Raw genomic sequence first — 14,832 nt, 5'->3', positions numbered from 1 at the left:
ATGGAAAAGGGGTAGTGGATGGATTGTTACCGAAACCCAAGTTCGGCTGCTTGTTGCTCAAGAGGCCAATACTCAAGAGAGGAGCCCAGCCACCTGGGGAGAAGGCAGACTCTTGTCCAAAAGCCAACTCTGAGGTTTCTGCCTGGCCCAGGGATTTTTAAAGGGGTTTAATCAGTTAAGGGAGTACGGTGGGCTTTGACATTTCTTGATGATGTGCGGCTCAATGATGCTAGCTACAGAATTATCTCAGCACACAGAGGTTGTGCAAGAAGGTCTGGCTCCTGGCTACCCCGGGGTTGTGCAAGAGTACTCTGATCTTTCTGCAAAGGAGGGCAAGGTTTACAGATGCGCAAAGGGAGGTCAGTAGAGTCATTTGCGTGACCTTAAAAAAGAAAAATGTTTTGTTAAAAGATTGCCAGGCTAATCAGAAAGCCGAGGCGGCCTGGGAACGTTCTGGTCCTTCATTTTCCAAGGCCAGTGGTCTGCAAATCTCAACGAAAGCAAATTAGTTCGGTGACAGACCAAGGGCCTTAGGTCAGTAAGCAAGGAGTTGTGTTAACCTGAAGCAAGTTAACCCTTAAGACCAGCTGCAGTGCTGTCGCAGGACGGCTCTGTGGTTTGTGGGATGGGAAAAGACTGAGGCGAGAGCTCAGAGAAGAAGGTCAGCATCTGTCCTTCTCACCAGCAGAAGGGTTTTAAACTTGATTTATACCTGTTCTACTTAGCAGTTAAGAAAGGAGTCTTCCTTTGTCCTTAGCCAACCCACCTTGTCCAAAGCACTCTGCCAGGTGCTATGGAGGGTAGCAAATGAGATAAGACATGGCTCATGCCTTCAAAGGCTTGGAGTCCACTGACAGACAAGGGCCAGGACATAAAATTCGAGGGAGTGAACCAAGGGTAGTGGAGTCCATCAGTTGGGAGTCTCTCATTTGCAAGAGATAGAAAACCCAACTCAGACCAGCTAAGGCAAAAAGAGACTTAATTGGCTTCTGGCCCAGCATGAACTGGGGCGCAGAGGGTGTCCCTGGGCTCCATTTGTTGCTCCTGCCTGAGCCAGACTGTCATCTTTGTCGGGCTGGTTCCCCTGGTGCTGAGACAGCATCTCTGACATCCCACATGCTCACAGAGTAGACAGTGCTCTTTTCTGGAACCTTCACTAAACCTGTATTGCTTTTCATTGCTCTGACCAAGCCACGTGGCCATTTCTGAGCTAATCACTGCACTCAGAAGGTGGGATGCCTTGATTGTGTTATATCTGTTTATATCTAGAGCCTGGGGATGGCGCCAGCTTGATGCAAAACACGTTGGCCAAGAATGGGGGAAGGGTGGATCTCTCAAAGCCAGAATGGGCACTAAAAACCATAAGAACGATGACTGTATGCAGGCTAGCCCAAGAATCCACCGTGCTTCCATGAAGGCATGATAAGAGGGGTGTGCCGAGACAGGCGAGTACAGTCTCCAAGGTCCGTGTCAGGATTGAGCTGTAAGTATTAGATTTGGGTATTATCTATATTCTGAGTCGTGAAGAAAGTATAGTGTAGGCATAAAAGCAGGAACTCCAGGGGATAACTGACCTGGTTTTGAGTCCTGGCTGTTATAGCTGGGTCGTCTCCTACCTTCTCTAAGTCTCAATTTCCTTATCAGAAAAATGGGGACAATTTTATCATCGGATTTTTATAAAAATGTATTGAGAGCTTCCATGTAAAACACTATGTACTGTGCCACGTGCAGCTTGTTCTGGTTATTTTTGTTGTTTTTCATAAATTAACCCCGTTGGACCACCTCTGATTTTTGTTAGATCCCAAAATAACCCATATCATAAAGACACTATTGAACCGGTGTTTGGGGAAGAATGAAAAAGAAAAATTAAAACTGAACATCTTATTTGTAAGGTTGGGATCGGTGAATTAACTGGAAAAAAAAAAAAATCTTGGCAGAGATACAGGCCACTCCAGAGAAGCAGCAGCTGGTGGAGAAATGGAGATGCAATCCTATTATGCCAAGCTCTTGGGGGAGTTGAATGAACAGCGAAAGAGGGACTTTTTCTGTGACTGCAGCATCATTGTGGAAGGGCGGATCTTCAAGGCCCACAGGAACATTCTGTTTGCCAACAGCGGCTACTTCCGAGCCCTGCTCATTCACTACATCCAGGACAGCGGGCGGCCCAGCACCGCCTCGCTGGACATTGTCACGTCCGATGCCTTCTCCACCATCTTAGACTTCCTGTACTCTGGGAAGCTGGATCTGTGCGGGGAGAACGTGATTGAAGTTATGTCAGCGGCCAGCTACCTGCAGATGAACGATGTGGTGAACTTCTGCAAGACGTACATCAGGTCGTCCCTGGATATCTGCCGGAAGATGGAGAAGGAGGCGGCGGCGGCGGCGGTGGCCGTGGGGGCTCATCAGGTTGACGGTGGAAGCCCCAGTTCAGGCAGGGAAGGGACCTCCTGTGATACCAAGAGCTTGGTCTCCTCGGCAGCCGAGGGAGAGGAGAGTGTGGACTGTCCGAGAGAGTCCCCTTGCGGTGACTGCCAGGGCTGCCACCCGCTGGGACTGGTGGTGAAGGACCGCCAGGGCTGTGGCCCAGCTGACGGTGACCTCTCTATTCTGCCCAAACAGATAGAGCCCAAGGTGGAGTTTGAGGCCGACGAGGTGGAGGTGGAGGGTGGTGAGCCGCTGCAGCCTTTTGCCTCCCCACTCAGCCTGGCCCGCGTGGCCGAGGCTTTGCCCGGTGGCCAGGCTGTGGACTTGGCTTACGGGAACTACCACGTGAAGCAATTCCTGGAGGCACTTCTGCGCAACAGTGCTGTCGCCAGCAAAGGCGATGCGGACCATCACTTTTCTCGGAGTTTGGAGGGAAGACCAGATGGTGCAGGAGGAACCATGAGTTCCATGATGGATGTCCAGACTGACTGGTATGGAGAGGACTCAGGTGAGCTCCACGAGCATTCAGCATCTCTGCCGGTCCTTTAGCACGCACACCTGGGCCTCTTCGGCTCCTGTCATCATGATCATTGTCATGGTCACTGCCATTACCGTCATTGTCATTACCACCACATTACCACCACCCCCACCAAGCGATGGTCATTGAGCACCTGCTGTGTGCGGGCCATTGTCTCTTCCTCTGTGGTAGTATTTTACCTCTACAACTAGAGTGTAAGCATGCTGAGGGCAGTCTGAAGACATGGAAAGAACCTACTGCCTTCTACTAATAAGCAGTGGGACTTGGATTAAATCAATCAGTCTCTTTGAAGCCGTTTTGTTCAGGAGATAATCATCCCTGCCTTGCCTTTATCACAGGGTTGAGGACCAAACGAGAAGGTTCTCAGAATTTTTTCTCATGTATGATCACATATTCTAGACAGGTAAGAAATTGATACTTCTCTTTGTCAGCCATGGTGCCTGGCACATGGTCGACAGGCACTTAGCGTGTCATGGTCAATGGTGCTATCTACTTGAGAATATCTAAAATGAGTTGGCATTTGGCTTTATGTGAGTAGGTTTCTTATATCCTTTGGTAGGCTTTTTTTTTTTCTTTTAATAATTAATGTTGATAACTCCAAAGACATTTGTGTTTTAATTAAATCATCACCCTTAAACTAGCTTTTATATCAAATATTTTCCTTTGGTAGGCTTTTGTGTTTTAAGAGAACTTGGTTGTTTCCCTGAACAACTCTGAGAGATGAGTTGACATGACTAACTCCTCTTAACAGGTGGGGTAATTGTGTTGTAAAATGTCTTGTAGGAGATTGAAATAGACTTGGCTGCTACCTTACTGATGAAAGTACCCTATAGCTTCCAGAACCTCAAGCCAAGAAATTAATTAATCCCAATTTAAATTCACCCTTCAATACTGAGCAGTGAAAGTATTTTATTTTATTTTATTTATTTATTTTTTATTTTTATTTTTTTTAAAGATTTTATCCATTCATTTAACAGAGAGATAGCGAGAGCAGGAACACAAGCAGGGGGAGTGGGAGAGGGAGAAGCAGGCTTCCCGCCAAGCAGGGAGCCCGATGCGGGACTCAGTCCCAAGACCCTGGGATCATGACCTGAGCCGAAGGCAGACGCTTAACGACTGAGCCACCCAGGCGCCCGAAAGTGTTTTAGATAAGGGAGATCAGCCGCTTTTATTCGTTACTAAATGGCTGTCTTGAGACATTTAATTTCTTTTTTTTTTTTTAATTTCATTTTTTAAAGCAAGAACACTCTGTATGTCTGATTAAAACTAGGCTTGAAAACTCAAAAATGCTGTTTCCGATCCTCAGGACACTGGCTTAACCAGCATTTAGAAGGTAGTGGCTGTTTTCATGAACACACTGTGGGAACGGGTTGAAATCTCATTTCCGTGCATAATAGCACTTCACAGACGGTGACCACCCTTTCACACCCATTAGACCCTCATGAGTTTGGCAGAAGAGTGTGGAGAAACGGAGACCCACAAGGGTTTGGTGAATTTCCTAAGAACGCAGAGCTGGTAAGTGGCAGAGCTAAAACGAGAAACCTGGGCTGGCTTCATTTCATTCAAACAAACTGTGCAGGCAGCACAAATGAATAGAGGATTTCAGTGCCATGATTTTATCTTTCAACCCCTCTGCCTGTAAGCACAAGAATCAAGAAATAATAATGCAGCCCTACTCCGTCTTCATTCAAGTCCAGTCTGTCTATCTGTCTGTCAAGTCAGGTTTCCAACTAGAAGGTGCTGTGGACAAGGCAGCCACCCTGGCCCCTGGCCATGCCTGTTGTCTGCCAAGTTTTGATCCCATTCACATGGCTCCTGGGTAAATTTATTCCAAATGCCAAGGCACAGAGTAGGACTGATGTGTTTGGTCATTCATTTATTTGCTCAAATATTTGAGGACCTTCCTGGTAAAGACACAAAGATAAGTCAGACATGGATCCAGCCCTCAAAGAGCTGGTGGTGTCTTAGAGGAGGTAAGATATGTGTCATTGGCATCACATGATAGAAAGACAGTAGGACTGGAAGACAGATGGAGGTGTGGCTTTCCCAGTGGTCCAAAAGCAGAACTGGCTTCTGCCTGGGAGATCAGGGAGGCATTATGAAGGTGGCATCCGAGAGTAAGAAGAGGAGAGAAATTGATGGGAGTCAGATTATGGAAAACCTTAAATGCTAAGAGATGAGGTTTTGTCTGTAGGCACAGGGGAATTTTTTGGTAGTTACTGAGCTTGGGAGGAGGCAGGTTCTGTGCTTGGGGGAGATTAATTTGGCCTTAGCACCAGATGGCGTGGAGATGGGAGACAAGGGCAGGGAGACAGCCAGGAGGGTGTCGTGGTAATTCTGTATCCACATTGCTCACATCTGACGTAAGCAGACACTGTCAGGTCATAGGGTCCTCCTATCAGCCCTCCTCCCCCAGACCTCCCAACCCCAGCTCCGGCACCTCCCACAGCTTCTTGGAAGGTTCATCTGCGTTGGCTACCTCCACTGTTTTACTTCCTACTCTTCCTACTCTTTTCTTTGGGAAAAGACTACTCCTACTCTTTTCTCAGCCACTGCAGACTGACTTCTGCCCCCTCCACTCCACCGACCCTGCTGCCATGAGGTCAGCCATGCATTTCTAGAGCTAATCCAATGAGTGATTTTCAGGTCTTATCTTTTTTTTTTTTTTTTTGCGAGAGAGAGAATGAGAGAGAGCACGAGAGGGAGGAGGGTCAGAGGGAGAAGCAGACTCCCTGCTGAGCAGGGAGCCCGATGTGGGACTCGATCCCGGGACTCCAGGATCATGACCTGAGCCGAAGGCAGTCGCTTAACCAACTGAGCCACCCAGGCGCCCTTCAGGTCTTATCTTACTTGGCCTCTCTCAGTAGTTGACTCTGCCCTTTCTCTCCTTCTTGAAATTCTATCTTCCTCTGGCTTCTGATACCACGGGTACCCATTGCTCTGACCTCTGCCCATTCCTTTCCAGTCTCATCACGGGATCATTTAATGCCAGTGTGTCCAGTGTTCCATCATTGGCTTTCTTCTTCAACATCTTATCATTCCTGCCCATTCATTCATTCATTTATTCATCAGTTTGTTCTCTGTATTTATAGATCTGATTCTGCTTTTTGTTTGCTTACGCATTTGTTTTGTTTTTTAGATTCCACATATGAGGGAAATCATATGGTATTTGTCTCTCTCAGTCTGACTTATTTCACGTAGCATAATACCCTCTAGGTCCATCCATGTTGTTGCAAATGACAAGATCTCATCCTTTTTTATGGCTGAGTAATATTCCATAGTGTGTGTGTGTGTGCATGCGTGTGTGTGTGTGTGCGTGCGCCGTGCACGCGCGCACAACTTATATCACATCTTCTTTATCCATCTGTAAATGGACACAGGCTGCTTCCATATCTTAGCTATTATAAATAATGCTGCAATAAACATAGGGGTCCATATATCTTTTCAAATTAGTATTTTTGTTTTCTTTGGGTAAATTCCCTATAGTGGAATTTGAGAGACCTCCATCCTGTTTCCCACAGTGGCTGTACCACTTTGTATTCCCACCAACAGTGCATGAGGTTTCCTTTTTCTTCACATCCTTGCCAACACTTGTTATTTCTTTTTGATTCTAGCCATTCTGACAGGTGTAAGGTGGTATCTCATCATAGTGTTGATTTGTATTTTCCTGATGATTAATGATGTTAAGCACCTGTTCATATGTGTTGGCCATTCTGTATGTCTTCTTTGGAAAAGTGTGTTTGTTCGAGTCCTCTGCCTATTTTTTAATCAGATTGTTGGGGGTTTTTTATTTTTTTATTTTGTATTTTTTTTTAAGATTTTATTTATTTGCGAGGGAGAGAATGAGAGACAGAAAGCATGAGAGGGAGGAGGGTCAGAGGGAGAAGCAGACTCCCTGCTGAGCAGGGAGCCCAATGTGGGACTCGATCCTGGGACTCCAGGATCATGACCTGAGCCGAAGGCAGTCGCTTAACCAACTGAGCCACCCAGGTGCCCAGGGGTTTTTTTTGTTTTTTGTTTTAGATTTTATTTATTTATTAAGAGAGAGAGTGAGCATGAGCAGGGGGGAGGGGTAGAGGGAGAGGGAGAAGCAGACTCCCTGCTGAGGAGGGAGCCCAACGTGGGATTCGATCCCAGGACCCTGGGATCATGACCTGAGCCGAAGGCAGACACTTAACCAACTGAGCCACCCAGGTGCCCCAATCAGATTGTTTTTATGGTGTTGAATTGTGTAAGTTCTTTATATATTTTGGATATTCACCCCTTATCGGGTTTGTCAGTTGCAAATACCGTCTTCCATTCAGTAGGTTGCCTTTATTTTGTTTTGTTGATGGTTTCCTTTACTGCACAAAAGCTTTTTTTTTTTTAAGACATATTCTTTTTTCTTTTTTTAAAGATTTTATTTATTCATTTGACAGAAAGAGACACAGTGAGAGAGGGAACAGAAGCAGGGGGAGTGGGAGAGGGAGAAGCAGGCTTCCCGCCGAGCAGGGAGCCCGATGCAGGGCTCGATCCCAGGACCCTGAGATCATGACCTGAGCCAAAGGCAGATGCTTAACGACTGAGCCACCCAGGTGCCCTGCACAAAAGCTTTTTATTTTGATGTAGTCCCAATAGTTTATTTTTGCTTTTGTTTTCCCTGCTGTAGGAGGCATATCTAGAAAAATGTTGCTATGACCGATGTCAGAGAAATTACTGCCTGTGTTCTCCTCTAGGATTTTTATGGTTTCAGGGTTCACATTTAGGTCTTCAATCCATTTTGAGTTTGTGTTTGTTTGTGGTGTTAGAAAGTGGTCCAGTTTCATTTTTCTGCATGTACCTGTTCAGTTTTCCCAGCATCGCTTATTGAAGAGACTGTCTTTTCCCATTTGTATATTCTTGCCTCCTTTTTCATAGATTAATAGACCATATAAGCATGGGTTTATTTCTGGGCTCTCTATTCTGTTCCGTTGATCTATGTCTCCATTCATGCAATCATTTAACAAATATTTATTGAGCACTTACTATATGCCAAGCACTGTTCATCGGAGTGAACAAAAGGCAGTCCTTGTCCTCATGAAGCTGACATTCCAATGCAGGGAGACAGACAATAAACATATAAGTAAGTATATAACATGAAGAAGAACTAAAGCAGGGGAGAGGTTGATAGTGAAGGAGATGCTGTTTTATTTAGTGTTGACAAGGAAGGCCTTTCTAACAAGTTGCCTTTGAGCAGAAACTGCAAGGGAGGAAGAGAGCAAACTGCAAGGTAAATCAGGGAGAAGAACATTCTGGGCAGAGGTAGGAGCAAGGTGCAAAGGCCCAGGTGCAGGTCACAACTGGCAAGTGAACTAGAGGAACAACAGGGTGCTGCTGAGGCTGGAGTGGAGTGGGTGAGGCAGAGTGCTAGGGGATGAGGTTAGAGAGTTTGGATGAGGGCAGATCAGGTGGGGCCCTGAAGGCCATGAGAAGACCTTTGGGTCTTCCTCTGAGAAGGGACACCACTAGAGGGTCTCAGCTGAGAGTGACTTGAAGTGACATATCTTAAAAGCATCCATGTGGGTAGTGTATGCCATAACCTCCAAAGTGGTCTTCTTGGATAGGACACTACTGCCTCTCAAGGTCGAACCGACCAGATTTCCTAATGGCTTGTATGAGTGGTAGGAGAAAAAGAGAAGTTAAGGGTGACCCTCAGGTTTTTAGCTGGAGCAGTTGACTTAAACATGTTGTTTGTGATGCCTCTTGGATCTCCAGGTGGAGATGTTCACTAAGCAGTTGCATCCTGTATGCTTGGGGTTCCGGGGGGAATCACAGCTGAGCTCTACATTTGGGAATCATTAATGGGTTCATGGAATTTAAAACCTATATATCCTATGAACTTATGGCTGTAGAAGGAGAAGGTAAGAGATTTACACACTGCGCCCTGGGGGAACTCCAGCATGTAGAGGTCAGGCAAATAGGGCCCAGTAAAGGAGACGGGGAGGGGGCAGGCAGGGAGGTAGGAGGAGAATCGAGAGTGATGGGTACTAGGAAGAGAAAATGTTTCAGGAAAAAGGAGAAATCGACTATGTCCAGGACTGCATGTAGGCAGAGTGAGCACTGATCATTGGGGAGGTCATTGGCGGGCTTGACAAGAGTAGTGTTGATGAAGTGGGAGGCAAGAGACCAAAGGGCTTGAAACAGAGCTGGGGAAATAGAGGTGAAGACAGTGAGTATTGATGCTTCTTTCAAGAATATTTGCTGTGAAGGGGACAGAGAAATGCATCAGTAGCTGAAGGGGCATATGAGGTCAAGGTTTTTATGAAGGTGGAGGATCTAAAAGCATGTTTGTTTACTGGTGGGAATGATCCAGGAGAGAGTAGGATAACTGATGGTAAAAGAGAGAGAGACAGTTGATAGAGCGAGGGCAGACGAGGTCCCTGTCCAAGTGGTGGGGATGGTCGGGCTCTGCATGTGAGGAAGCACATTCGTTCATAGGAACAGGAGTGGAAGCAGACCATATGTGTTCATGAGGGAGCTTGGGGGTGGCTGGGAGCATGTGGAGGTTCTCTTCTGATTGCTTCTCATCAGCTAAAGAAGCAAGGACAGGGGCACTTGGGTGGCTCAGATGGTTAAGTGTCTGCCTTCTGCTCAGGTCATGATCTCAGGGTCCTGGAACTGAGTCCCACGTCGGGCTCCCTGCTCAGGGGGGAGCCTGCTTCTCCTTCTGCCTCTGCCTCTCCCTCTCCCACCTCTGCTCATGCTCGCTCTCTCTCTCAAATGAATAAATAAAATTAAAAAAAAAAAAAAAGAAGAAGCAAGGACAATGGCTGAAAGGGAGGAGGGGACAGTGGGGGGCAGAGACCTGATCAGAGGGAGGGTGTGGAATGGTCCCTGAGGAGAGTGGGAGAGAGTGAGCCAGGGAAATATTTAGGGTTCTTTTTTTTTTTTTTTTTTAAGATTTTATTTATTTGACAGAGAGAGATCACAAGTAGGCAGAGCGCAGGCAGAGGGAGTCCCTGACTGAGCCACCCAGGTGCCCCAATATTTAGGGTTCTTGGGCAGAACCAAGGGCTCTGATATTAGTGCTCAGAGGGTGATGGTTAGATGGATTCGAAGTGAGACCAGAACACAGTTGTGTATTTTTCACCAGTGATGTTAATTTGCCTTGTTTCAGGTATGGAATGGGCACAGATTTGTATTTAACCAGAATTTAGGTTTAACGAGGTGAACACAGAGGGAGAGAGAAGACCCAGGCAGTTAAGGATGGATGTGAAGGAGTGATTTCAGTGATGGATTGTGAGCACGAAACTGGGGAAGGAGAGGCATGAGGCCCCAAGGAGGTGAAGGACAGTAAAATGGCGGCATAGTCCATGATGTGGTCCCAACCGAGAAGGGACACTTAGGGGGTGAGCTGGAAAGATACGAGATAGTGGTTGGGAAGTGGGATGCTTGATATGTAGGCTGCGGAAAAATGCAGTTATTGGAAATATCTAGGTATGGGGCCATGATTCTCCCTCTCAACTATACACTAGGCAGAGTGTTTTAAAAATCTGATGCTTGGGATAGAGATTGGACATCAGTTTTGTTTTGTTTTTTTTAAGTTTCCCAGGTGATTCTAATATGCAGGTGGAGTTGAGAGCTCTTGGTCTAGGACGGGGTAGCTGAGATGGGGTGGAGAACAAGGTCTTTGGAGGAAAGGAGGTCAAGGAACAGAGAGGCCAGGGTCATTTTCAGTACTCACATCAAGAATTATGCCAGGAGTTGTATTTGAAGGCAATGTGATCAAATCTCCACAGAATGAGGAGGTGACCTCAGGGATCCGGGATGACTGTAATAAGGAGACGTAGCTGTACTATCATTCGATGGTGTGAGCTTCAAAAGATCTTAAGGTTTTTGAGGATGGAGGGTGGGACAGTGGTCTGGAGATGACAGTGAAGCACAAGGGGGATCCTACGCACCTCCGACTCAGAGGTGTCAGAGCGATGGGCTAAGGGAAGCAGGGTGCTCAGGGAAAGGCCAGGCCTTAATTAAAGCAACCACTCCAATTTTCTGAAGATTCTTAAAACTGTATTCTTCCCTTCTGTGCCTAAGCTCCAGATTTATCTAACCCAGATATGCCCCTCATGGATGCTCTGGGCCTGCCCCAAATATAGTAAAATCCAAACTGAACCTATCATTCCTCTAGTACCTGCTTTTCCTCCTGTGTTCCCTACTTCGGTTTATTCCACCATCATCCACCAGGTCAGCTAACCCAGAATCTCTGTCATTTTGAATCTTCTCTTTTCCCTTCTTACCCTCCCACATGTGGTCATCAAGTGCTGTCCATTTTACCTCACATGGGTATCTCCTCTCCACCTCTGCGGTCCCTGCTTTAGTTCATGACATTTCGCATCCTCTCTCACCTGTACTTCATGCCTTTCATATTGCCTCTCTTCAATCCTTCCCCTACAAGGTTCCTGGAGGGCGCTGTCGGTTAAGCATCCCACTCTTGGTTTTGGCTCAGGTCGTGATCTCAGGGTCGCAAGACAGCCCCACAACGGGCTCTGCCTTTCCTGTGGAGTCTGCTTGAGACTCTCTGTCCCTCTCCCTCTGCCCCTCCCTCCCTTCACTCTCTCTCCCTCAAATAAATAAATAAATCTTTGAAAAAAAATTAAAAAGAAAAATCCTTCCCCTGTACTGTCTTCTGAGGGATCTTTTAAAACTCAATCTGACCATGTACTTCCCCTCCTTAAAATTCTAGCTGCTTACAGAATAAAGTCCAAGTTCCTGAACATGTCAGAATCATGAGGGCAGGATTTTTATCTTTTCTGTTCACTGCTGTATCCCCAGGGCCTAGAACATAGCCTGACATTTAGTAGATGCTCAGTATAAATTTGTTGAATAAATGATTGACCATGACCCTCACAGTCTGGTTCTTGCCCCTTCCGCAGCCTCATTTCTCATCCCCCCCCCTCCCCTCTGCTTTATATTCTGTTTTCTTATTTACCTCTATGCCTAAGTGTGCGTTATTTCTCTGTCTGAGATACCTTTGTCTGTCTTGAACTCCTGGTGAACTCCTATTCATCCTTTAAAACCTTGCTCAAAGATCACCTCTCCTGTGAAATCTTCTCTGAACTCCTAGAGTGAATTCATTACTTTCTTGTCTATGCTTCTTCATCACTTTGAACTTTGCACGTGTTACATTATATTGTGTGAAGTTGTTTACATATCTTTCTTTCCTGCCAGACTTAACTTCTTGAGGGAAGAAATGGGTGTCTTGGTAAAGGTGGACCTTATTAAGAGTGTCTGGCATATAGTAGGCATTTAAATGAATGCCTATTGGTGAGATCAGATCATGAGAGAGGAAGGAAAGTGTTGTGGTAATTCTTACTTTTCTGATGGAGATAGAGTTAACAGTTGGTTTTTCCGGGGATCAATGCTGGGCGCATTTGACTTAATGTTTTTGTAGATAATTGAGAAGAGATAAAGTCTAATGCCAGGCTGGTGGGGCTAGATGGCAGGAAGATTCCACAACACCAGAGGAGTGAGCAGGAAACTAGATCTCAGTCCCAGTGTGCTCAGTGACAAAATAATCCAACATACGTATGTAGTGATGAGCCAAGAGCTGCTGCTTTATTGTAGGAAACAGGCTTTGGAGTCACTATAGATGATGCAGAATGTTAGGCATTATCAGGCTGGGAACTTGAAACCAGAGAAAATAATCTCCACCCTTGGGTTGGTTTGTGTTGGGAATGATGTTGGGTTCTCACTTGGGATTCGGCTTGCCATACTTTTGGCAGCACCTCCGAAAAGATAAAGCCCAGGTAGTTATCCTGGGAAGGTCCCAGAGAAAAGGAGTTACTACAGTGTTGAGAAAAACCACAGAGCCTGGGGCTACTTCATCGGTAAAGAAACACCAAGGAGAGGATGATGGTGACAAAAATGGCTGACATTCATGAGCTCTTACCATGTGCGAGGTGCTGTGCTGTAGGTATTACTTCACTTCATTCTTACCACAATCCTTTAAGGGGGGAACTGTTATCATCCCTATTTTACAGATGAGAAAAGTGAGGCACAGAGAAGTCAAGGGAGATGTCCAAAGTCATACGGCTGGTAAATGGTGGAGCAGGGCCTTGAACTCAGATTTCAATGCCTGGAAAGCTTGAGTCACTAGTGCCTTCCTGTATGATGTGATATGACCAAAGTCTATAAAATCCTGAAGGCTGTGCATAGAGGGGATACATCTTGGAATGCTGCAATGAGGGTAACTTGGGAAACTTGAACAGTTTTTGTATATGGGGGGGATAATCGTGTTGTCACCTTAATGGTTGTACAAGGAAGGTGGGAAAAAAACCAAAGAGTTGGAAAAAGATTTAAGTGAATTCCTGGATGTTTGAGGATTTCAGATCTATAGAGTTAATACGAATTCTGGTTGAGGGTGTGCATCACAGTACACGTCTTCTTTTTGTTTTTGTTTTTGTTTTTTTCTATTCTTCTTCTTCTTCTTTTTCTTTTTTTTCACAGTACACATCTTCTGCACGTGCCTGGAAGCTCTTCTTAGGCACTCCTGTCATAGAAAGGATAGATCCTGATCCAGGGGTCTGATTCATCATAACAGAGGGTTCCAAACTTTTGAGGGTCATGAAATCAATTCAGGAGGTCAGTTCAGGCTGCCACAGCAGAAATACCACAGATTGAGTGGCTTAAACAACAGAGATTTATTTTCTCACAGTTCTGGAGGCTCAGAGTCCAAGGTCAAGGTGCTGGTAGGGTTGTTTTCTTCCTGGCTCGCGACCTACTACCTTCTTCCTGGTCCTCACATGGCCTTTCGTCTGTGCATGAACAGAGAGAGAATGAGACCTCTGGTGTCTCTTCCTCGGATTATAAGGACACCAGTCCTATCAGATTAGGGCTCTACCCTTATGACCTCATTTAACCTTAATTTACCTCCCTATCTCCAAAAATAGTCACACTGGAGGTTAGGACTTCAATGTATGAATTTTGGGGGGATGCAATTCAGTCTGTAACAGGGTCTCCATCAGCACTGCCTTAAAATGAAATCAGAGACAATAGACACTGTCAGAGTGAGTGTTATTTTGGGAAGCTTTTCCAGTTATCCCCTTGAAGACATGTGAATTCTGAGGTTGTGATGTAAGCTGTGTCTCTAACTGCGAGCCATAGAGAAGTTTAGAAGCCAGGACCATATGTCATTCCTTGCAGCCTTATATCAGAAGCCCACTTTACCCTCTGGCTGATTGGGAGCCAGACAGAGACTTGGAATTTGTAGTGTCTTGCCCTTAGCTGGTGGTAAAGTTGATGTCCTCCCTCTGGGTCCGGGCTGGCAGAATTCCCCAGGTCCCGATCACCTGTCGGAGGGTGGCCAGTGTCACTGATGCTTACAACCCATTTGGTTCCCCAGGTGACGTGCTGGTGGTCCCCATCAAGCTCCACAAGTGTCCTTTTTGTCCTTACACTGCCAAACAGAAGGGCATCCTTAAGCGGCATATCCGCTCGCACACGGGTGAGCGGCCCTACCCCTGTGAGACCTGTGGCAAGAGGTTCACGCGACAGGAGCATCTGCGGAGTCACGCCCTGAGCGTAAGTGTCTGGGCTGGAAAATCTCCTGTGGTGAGGGTGGAGGGGACGGAGGGGAGGGGGCTCCTGACATTTGTCTAATGCAAGGGTGAACCAGCCTGCCTTTTACTTCTCTGTCCCCTGGAGCATTTTCAGAAAATTGTAAACATGTGTTTCTACTAAATTAAAGCTGGGTTGGTGGCACTTAGAGAAAGTTAAAACTTATATAAGAGACTAGTTTTCTTAGACTCAAGAAAGTTTGTTTTTTGGCTTTTTTTTTTTAGATTTTATTTATGTGACAAAATAATCCAACATACGTATGTAGTGATGAGCCAAGAGCTCGAGAGCACGAGAGA

At 46.0% G+C, this 14,832-nt stretch overlaps 1 protein-coding gene across 1 annotated transcript in view; it reads left to right on the top strand.

The window, feature by feature from the left end:
• The first annotated feature begins 1,346 nt into the window (after nt 1–1,346).
• The window catches only part of ZBTB8B (zinc finger and BTB domain containing 8B), a 17,441-nt gene continuing 3,955 nt past the window's right edge, over nt 1,347–14,832 (top strand). Inside the window, exons 1-2 of the mRNA XM_035020196.1 lie at nt 1,347–2,932; nt 14,322–14,500. Of these exons, the coding sequence (XP_034876087.1) occupies nt 1,978–2,932; nt 14,322–14,500 (1,134 nt within the window). The 5' untranslated portion in view covers nt 1,347–1,977. The remainder of the gene's footprint in view (nt 2,933–14,321; nt 14,501–14,832) is intronic.

Source organism: Mirounga leonina, unplaced genomic scaffold (genome assembly GCF_011800145.1).
Source record: "Mirounga leonina isolate KUSES-001 unplaced genomic scaffold, KU_Mleo_1.0 Mir_173, whole genome shotgun sequence".
In the NCBI taxonomy this organism is placed as follows: Eukaryota; Metazoa; Chordata; class Mammalia; order Carnivora; family Phocidae; genus Mirounga; species Mirounga leonina.
Note: the sequence above shows the minus strand (reverse complement) of the source record. Positions and strands in the feature narration are given on the sequence as shown.